General features: G+C 36.6%; 1 protein-coding gene across 1 annotated transcript in view; it reads right to left on the bottom strand.

Moving 5' to 3' along the window:
- Positions 1 to 560: 560 nt before the first annotated feature.
- Positions 561 to 9,196, bottom strand: part of SACK1B (scaffolding CK1 anchoring protein B) — a 61,539-nt gene continuing 52,903 nt past the window's right edge. The window contains exon 4 of the mRNA XM_024754700.1: positions 561 to 2,862. Coding sequence (XP_024610468.1) covers positions 561 to 2,862 — 2,302 coding nt within the window. The remainder of the gene's footprint in view (positions 2,863 to 9,196) is intronic.

Raw genomic sequence — 9,196 nt, 5'->3', positions numbered from 1 at the left:
GCTGCCCAACCAGTTCCACAGAAAAATTAATAAAACATTAATAAAATACAAGTTATCTCATAGAATTTAAAGGTAATTAAAAACCACAAAGGCTTTGTCCTATTTTCTCATAATTTGAAGATATGAAAACCCCACAAAGATGTACTATAAAGGACCGTTGACAGCGTTATGATCCATGATCCGTTTTAATAAGGAAAGCATTTGCAATGAATGGTTAAAATCCATATACCATCTCTCTGCCAAAGTTTCCATTTAAGACTTAAGAAGATCTTCAGTCTGAAGAAAACAATTTCATTACATTTGTCTTACTATTACCATTTAAAAATCATGTATTTATGGACATTCCATCTCTAGTGTAATTAAGCACAACTAAATTTATCACACAGAACAATAACTTTACTATACATTAGTAAGTTGGTAAACATATACTTCACACCCAAAATTCCACCCCCATAGAAATCTATTAGGATATTACAAAAAAAAATCTACAATGTTCTCTGGACAAATATTTATAGCCACATTTATTTTGTATTTTAAAGTCTATTTGTAGTTACAGTATTTCATTTATTTTTGTTTATGAAGTTTCCAAACTTCTGTATAAGTCCTCGAAACTTGTTTTCATTTGGCTGATATGAGTGGTAAACACCAGTGTTGTAATTAAGCATTGGGCTGGACCTGCCATAACTATTGCCCATAGTTGAGGATTTCATTTCTGGGTGGTGTGTACTGGTATTTGGCATGTTGCTTGTTGGCTGAATAGAGCTTTCAATACTACAAAATGGCTCAAAACGACTGTAAACACGCCGGTCAATTGAATGAGTTCTTATAAGCTCATCATTGAGTTTTGGTCTTAGAGAAGAAGCTGGTTTTCTTTCAGGAACAACAATTGCTTTAATCTCCTTCGAATCTCGGTACTGGATCTGCTCAGTGTTGAATCTCGGGGCAGAGGCACCTCCTGCTTTTTCCAAGAACTTGCTTTCAACTGGACCTGAAGAAGGTATAGTTTTGTTACTTTCATCAGATGAAGAATGTATCCCCTGAGATGAACGAACTGCTACATCTTCCTTACCCTTGTGGATGCTGCCTGGAGAGCTGGATGAAGAGGAATGTTTTCTTCTAGGAGAAGAATCAATTTTGGGTTCTGATTTTTTTTGTTTTTGATTCTCTTCAGCTTCAGAAACTAAAGTGTCAGAACTACTACACATTCTATAAAAGGCAGGTGCTTTATTTTTGGATAGATTTTCTTTCTTTTCTGGGGTAAGGCTAAGTAATGACCTTAACTTCAGAGATCCCCTTTTCAAAAAACTTGGGGAACCCTTCACTTCTTTCTTGGAAGTGAGTTCTTTGTTGGGTTCTTCTTTATTCTCATCAAGCAAAGCAGCAATGGAAATTGACCTGATAGCAGTGCCACTTGGAGGGTCTCTCTTGGTAACCTCTTCCTCATCCACTTCCATGGCATGGGTCACATTATGAACACTTCTAGAACTTTTTAACAAATCCTCTTTAGTTTTTTCTGGTTGTCTAATTCGATTCCTGGTAAATGTACTATACACATAATGCTTACTATTTCCATGATTTAAATTGTCTTTTGAGTGGTCAGTGAATGGGAAACTTCGCCTTTTAAACAGATTCTCATTTTGTTGATTCTTTAGGTTTTCTGTCTGCTTATTTACAGACAAGGTTGTATATAAATGGTTGTTTGAGTCCGTAGGGCCATTTGTAGTTGGGATTAAAACTGCCAGGTGGCTTTCGGGAACCTGTAGGGTGTGCGTTTTTGGTGCCTCTGACTGCAACGGGAGCTTGGGGGTTGATTCCTGCGAGGATTTGTCTGTCGGATGCTGTGCACCTGTTGGGGTGTCTGGGATCTTTTTAGGAGTGTCATTTCCCTGGGAACCAACGACTGTTGAATTTGAGGAATCAGTTGTACAACTGTTAACTTCCTGTTGCTCAGGTAAAGTGGGTTTAAACACAAAAGAAGAACGAAGCCGAGAGTGAGTATAAACGGTATTGGCTTTCAAATTCTCAGGACCGTCGTAGCCCTCAAACTGGTCACCTAGAACCGATCCATTGGAATCACGGGAAGCTTCTGAATGATCATTTAAGTAGGATTCAATTCTCCAGTTACGCAAGAATGACTTGGTGGTATGTTCAAGGGTTGGCATGTGTTGTTGCAAAAAGCGAATATGATTATCTGTCCCGTTAAAAGACCTCCACACGTTGGAATTCCTTTCTGGAAGGTTTGTCGTCTTCCTCTGGGCAAGTCGGTCAGCAAAACTCTGGGCAGGTGTGTTCTGGTGGCCTGCATAGCCTCCCTGTGACAAGGATGCCACACTGCGACTATCTGAAGGCCTTTTCCAATTATAGGGAGCATTAACGGTTCGATTCAGAGCCCTGTTAAGCAGCAGGTATGGTGTTGTTTCTGGCTGTTCCCCAGCATAACTATGCCTCTTCCAATTTTCATTTATCTGACTGTGTTGATGCCGATGGATTGGATCATTAAAGTTGGGAACAAAATGAGGTTTGTATGCATGATTTCTTACATTATATCTGTCACGTTCATTGAGAGTATATATCCCTCTGTTTATGAAGTAGCTAGAATCTAGTTTATGAATTTTGTCTTGTGTACCAAAAAGGTTTCTTTGGCTGGAAATGGAAGCTAAGGAAGACACTGAATGCTGGTAAATGCCATTCTTCCAGAATGCTTTGCTGTGCTTCACCCTTGCTGACTCTTCCCATGCAAATGAGCTGGGGACACAGGACCTGGCATAGAGAGTCCTAAATTCTTCATCAAAGGACTCAACAAGTTGTCCTGTGATTATCTGAACCATGCTGAGGTGTGCTTTTTCAAATGACCACATGTAGCTGGGAAAAAAAAATAAAAATAGGCAAATTTTAATTGTGCTGACAATATTTAGCTCTGTTAAGAAAAGTGTCATTTAATGTTGACAAAAGAGTATTTTTCTTTATTTTCCTTAACTACCATAATTTAGAACATCTTCAGTCATTACATGCTTGCAGTACATGTCTCCCCACTCCCATATTCATATGTTAAATAACAAAGCAACATAAGTCCTGGCTTTCAATCCATCCATAATTTCAAGAAGTACAAAGAAAAGCCTGGTGTGCATTTTTCGTCTCTGCCTACTAAGATTTTATGGAGTAAAATATGACATTATATTCCATATACAACATCCTGGCAGGGTGCAGGCAAGCTGGTATTAGAGGAAAAGTTGAGAGACCTAGCCTCTGCCAAGCTGTTTATTCCACATGAACTTGGACCTCAGTTTCCTCCCAGCCAGAATGAGGAAAAGGACAGCATAATTCGCTACAATTCCTTATGGTCCTAGCATGTCATGATGCAAGAGCATCTGTGTTAATGCATGTATTTCATCTCTGTGGCTTAAGTGTAAGTGTAATTTAGGTGCCAGGGTTTGGAAACAGACAGGATTTGTGGCAGCAGCTTCAGCCACTAAGGGCATCGTTCACTTCACTCAGTATATACAGTAAATTCAGTACTTACAAACCATGCCAATCAGAATGCCAATTAAGACCTTTCCATGTAGAATACAACTGCTAGGGGATTGAAGTTTGTAATTACTTAATAGTACTTTGTGGAACTTCAAATCTCTCTCCTGAAGTTTAGAGGCAACAGTTATCTTGAAGTTTCATATATAATTTTAAATCTTATTTTAGAAAATCTTGATAACGTAACATACAGAGTAACTGAGCTGAAAAGGCCATTGCTAATATGCTATGTCTCAAAAAATGTACATGATATAATGGGGGTTTATATGAAAGAAAAAGGAGACAGCGCCATTCTCCACAATAAAGGAGCTTACTGTTTATACAGGGAAGATAATAACAGAGGGCAGATGGAAATATTAAAAGAATATGCAGAACAATAATCTAAAATACATAAAATATCATAAACAGCAGTGTATAACTTAAAATTCTTCTTATTGTGGTGTGCTTAATTTTATCAGTATGCTTACTGAATTCATAGTATGAGAAGAATATTTTTATGTACAGATGTGTGGACCACCAGGATGACTTACAAGAAACAGTAGAAAAGTGAATCATTTGAGGAATTTTCAATCCAACTGAAGGTATGAATATAAAATCTGTTAAAAACAGCAAGTAAAGGAATAAATATTCAGCTATCAAATAGAAGAAAATCCCCAGAGACAGTAAGAGTTTAGCAGTATTTTGACAGAGACTAGAAGCCTAGAAGTTCAAACTTGAAAAGTGTGGGAAAACAATTTGTGTCGAAGAAGAAATGTATGGAAAAATGAAGGACGCGATAGTGGCTATGTTTTGGTTGAACACAGAAAACAAATTATATTTAGCTGAAATAAGAAGCTATATAAGAGACTGATGAACTAGTGGGGGGAAGTCTTGAAAGCAAAGCAGGGAGATCACAAGATTGAAAAAGAAAGTACAAAATTCTCTCTTAGTCAAATCTGTGGACAATACTAAGTAACTTCCAGGTTTTCCTATGACAATTTCAAATGAGGGTATCCAATTCAAAATTTGATTTACAAACATTGATAAAGAAGTATACGTGTTTTATCTCCTCATTGTTAGTATCAAGATGTAGCAAAACACCTGTTGTGTTTTCCTGATGAAACTGTCCTTGTGACATGTGAGCTGTCACACAGTGTGTGACATGGTGAGTACAGATGCCAGACCTCTCTAGAAATGTTGGGCATTTAGCATTTCAAGAAGTTTTATGGCTAAGAAATTTGAATTAAAGAAGAAGGCATTCTGAATTTGCCTACAAGGAAAACAATGGCAATACTAGAACGGCAGAGATAAAGGCTGCTTTTACCTAAAAGGGAGAGTACATTTTTAACCAGTTTCTACAAAGACTGGTTCATAACAGTTCCACCAGATCCTCTTATATTTGGTAACAATAAGAAAAATCCATAATTATTAGTCAGAAAAAACAAAAATGGCAAGGGCTGAAAACCATCAATTTTTTAAAAAGAAATATATTTAAAATTAACATGAAATAATAAAGAGAGTTGTTAGATAATTGTTTTGATGAATTTTAATAATCTGTGGTCCTATGTATTGCATATTCACTTACACAAACAGCGACTTAAATTTTGACTCTGGCTTATGATATAGATAAGAAGATAAAGAGTTTCTGTTGCTGTTTGTTTGTTTGTTTTTTCCAACACCAATTTTAAAGTAGCTCAGTTACAGTCATCTCAACAGATATCACCTGTTAATACCTAGTAAAACAAAACTGATGTGAATTTATTGTTGAAGATAATCTTCAAAGTCAAGTTAAATAATAAAAATAGAAAGTACTCATATAATAAACACCATTTTATAAGTCAAGTGAACTCCCATTTAATTAAAATTTCAATTAAAACCCCTCTAAAAACAAGTGGGTCTGACTAAATAGAAACACAAATAATGAGTCTTTAAAAGAATTCATTAATTTCAAGCACTAGTTGTAACTTCTGCTCTTAACACATTTTCTTTTAAAATTCCAAAAAGGATTTTCAATATAGGGTCCCTGAGCTCAAAGAGAAATTTAGCAAATATTAACAGTTAAAACGGGCCTAAAATAGCAGTTGACATAGGGGCTTTGGATGAATTAACTCATTTAATTCTTATGACACAAAGTAGGTTCTATTATTATCCTCCTTTTAGAGAGGAGGAAACTAAAGGGCAACCAAGTTAAGTAACTTGTCCACAGCCACCCCATTCAATGAGTTGCCTCCTTCTTGTGGACTTTTTAAGTTCTTAAGAGAAGAGGCAAAATTTGCCCTCACATTGTCCTGTTGACATCCACAGCTCTCCTGGCTGCTTCCTGCAGTCTTTAGTATTGAGTGACCTAGGACTTCACGTGTTCTCTTTTTTTTTTTTTCTGGTCTGTTATCATGATGAATTATATTGATGGATTTTTTTTTTACATCGTTATTGCAGTATAATTGCTTTACAATGGTTTGTTAGTTTCTGCTTTATAAAAAAGTGAATCAGTTATACATATACATATGTTCCCATATCTCTTCCCTCTTAAGTCTCCCTCCCTACTACCCTCCCTATCCCAACCCTCTAGGTGGTCACAAAGCACCGAGTTGATCTCCCTGTGCTATGCGGCTGCTTCCCACTAGCTATCTATTCTACATTTGGTAGTGTATATATGTCCATGTCACTCTCTCACTTTGTCACAGCTTACCTTACCCCCTCCCCGTATCCTCAAGGACATTCTCTAGTAGGTCTGTGCCTTTATTCCCGTCTTACCCATAGGTTCTTCACGACATTTTTTTTTTCTTAGATTCCATATATATGTGTTAGCATACGGTATTTGTCTTTCTCTTTCTGACTTACTTCACTCTGTATGACAGACTCTAGGTCCATCCAAATCACTACAAATATCTCAATTTTGTTTCTTTTTATGGCTGAGTAATATTCCATTGCATATATGTGCCACATCTTCTTTACCCATTCATCCGATGATGGACACTTAGGTTTTTTCCATCTCCTGGCTATTGTAAATAGAGCTGCAATGAACATTTTGGTACATGAAACTTTTTGAATTATGATTTTCTCAGGGTATATGCCCAGTAGTGGGATTGCTGGGTCATATGGTAGTTCTATTTGTAGTTTTTTAAGGAACCTCCATATTGTTCTCCATAGTGGCTGTACCAATTCACATTCCCACCAGCAGTGCAAGAGTGTTCCTTTTCTCCACACTGTCTCCAACATTTATTGTTTCTAGATTTTTTGATAATGGCCATTCTGACTGGTGTGAGATGATATCTCATTGTAGTTTTGATTTGCATTTCTCTAATGATTAATGATATTGAGCATTCTTTCATGTGTTTGTTGGCAATCTGTATATCTTTGGAGAAATGTCTATTTAGGTCTTCTGCCCATTTTTTGGATTAGGTTTTTGTATTTTTTTTTATTGAGCTGCATGAGCGGCTTGTAAATTTTGGAGATTAATCCTTTGTCAGTTGCCTCATTTGCAAATATTTTCTCCCATTCTGAGGGTTGTCTTTTGGTCTTGTTTATGGTTTCCTTTGCTGTGCAAAAGCTTTGAAGTTTCATTAGGTCCCATTTGTTTATTTTTGTTTTTATTTCCATTTCTCTAGGAGGTGGGTCAAAAAGGATCTTGCTGTGATTTATGTCATAGAGTGTTCTGCCTATGTTTTCCTCTAAGAGTTTGATAGTTTCTGGCCTTACATTTAGGTCTTTAATCCATTTTGAGCTTATTTTTGTGTATGGTGTTAGGGAGTGATCTAATCTCATACTTTTACATGTACCTGTCCAGTTTTCCCAGCACCACTTATTGAAGAGGCTGTCCTTTCTCCACTGTACAGTCCTGCCTCCTTGATCAAAGATAAGGTGACCATATGTGCGTGGGTTTATCTCTGGGCTTTCTATCCTGTTCCACTGATCTATCTTTCTGTTTTTGTGCCAGTACCATGCTGTCTTGATTACTGTAGCTTTGTAGTATAGTCTGAAGTCAGGGAGCCTGATTCCTCCACTCTGTTTTTCATTCTAAAGATTGCTTTGGCTATTCGGGGTCTTATGTGTTTCGATACAAATTGTGAAATTTTTTGTTATATTTCTGTGAAAAATGTTAGTGGTAGTTTGATAGGGATTGCATTGAATCTGTGGATTGCTTTGGATAGTATAGTCATTTTCACAATGTTGATTCTTCCAATCCAAGAACATGGTCTTCCTCCCCACCTATTTGTATCATCTTTAATTTCTTTCAGCAGTGCCTTATAATTTTCTGCAGACAGGTCTTTTGTCTCCTTCAGTAGGTTTATTCCTAGCTATTGTATTCTTTTTGTTGCAATGGTAAATGGGAGTATTTTCTTGATTTCACTTTCAGATTTTTCATCATTACTGTATAGGAATGCAAGAGATTTCTGTGCATTAATTTTGTATCCTGCTACTTTACCAAATTCATTGATTAGCTCTAGTAGTTTTCTGGAAGTATCTTTAGGATTCTCTATGTATAGTATCATATCAACTGCGAACAGTGACAGCTTTACTTCTTCTTTTCCACTTTGGATTCCTTTTATTTCCTTTTCTTCTCTAATTGCTGTGGCTAAAACTTCCACAACTATGTTAAATAAGAATGGTGAGCATGGGCAAACTTTTCTTGCTCCTGATCTTAGTGGGAATGCTTTCAGTTTTTCACCACCGAGGACAATGTTGGCTGTGGGTTTGTCATATATGGCCTTTATTATGTTGAGGAAAGTTCCCTCCATGCCTACTCTCTGCAGAGTTTTTATCATAAATGGGTGTTAAATTTTGTTGAAAGCTTTCTCTGCATCTATTGAGATGATCATATGGTTTTTCTCCTTCAATTTGTTAATATGGTGTATCACTTTGACTGATTTGCGTATATTGAAGAATCCTTGCATTCCTGGAATAAACCCCACTTGATCATGGTGTATGATCCTTTTAATGTGCTGTTGGATTCTGTTTGCTAGTATTTTGTTGAGGATTTTTGCATCTATGTTCATCAGTGATATTGGCCTGTAGTTTTCTTTCTTTGTGACATCCTTGTCTGATTTCGATATCAGGGTTATGGTGGCCTCGTAGAACGAGTTTGGGAGTGATCCTCCCTCTGCTATATTTTCGAAGAGTTTGGGAAGGATAGGTGTTAGCTCTTTTCTAAATGTTTGATAGAATTCGCCTGTGAAGCCATCTGGTCCTGGGCTTTTGTTTGTTGGAAGATTTTTAATCACAGTTTCAATTTCAGTGCTTGTGATTGTTTTGTTCATATTTTCTATTTCTTCCTGATTCAGTCTTGGCAGGTCGTGCATTTCTAAGAATGTGTCCATTTCTTCTAGGTTGTCCATTTTATTGGCATAGAGGTGCTTGAAGTAATCTCTCATGATCTTCTGTATTTCTGCAGTGTCAGGTATTACTTCTCCTTCTTCATTTCTAATACTATTGATTTCAGTCTTCTCCCTTTTTTCCTTGATGAGTCTGGCTAATGGTTTATCAATTTTGTTTATCTTCTTAAAGAATCATCTTTTAGTTTTATTGATCTTTGTTATCGTTTCCTTCATGTCTTTTTCATTTATTTCTGGTCTGATTTTTATGATTTCTTTCCTTCTGCTAACTTTGGGGTTTTTTTGTTCTTCTTTCTCTAATTGCTTGAGGTGCAAGGTTAGGTTGTTTATTCGAGATGTTTCCTGTTTCTTAAGGTAGG

This window comes from Neophocaena asiaeorientalis, unplaced genomic scaffold (assembly GCF_003031525.2).
Source record: "Neophocaena asiaeorientalis asiaeorientalis breed wild unplaced genomic scaffold, Neophocaena_asiaeorientalis_V1.1 scaffold319, whole genome shotgun sequence".
NCBI classification, from domain to species: Eukaryota; Metazoa; Chordata; class Mammalia; order Artiodactyla; family Phocoenidae; genus Neophocaena; species Neophocaena asiaeorientalis.
This window is presented reverse-complemented; position numbering and strand designations above follow the sequence as displayed.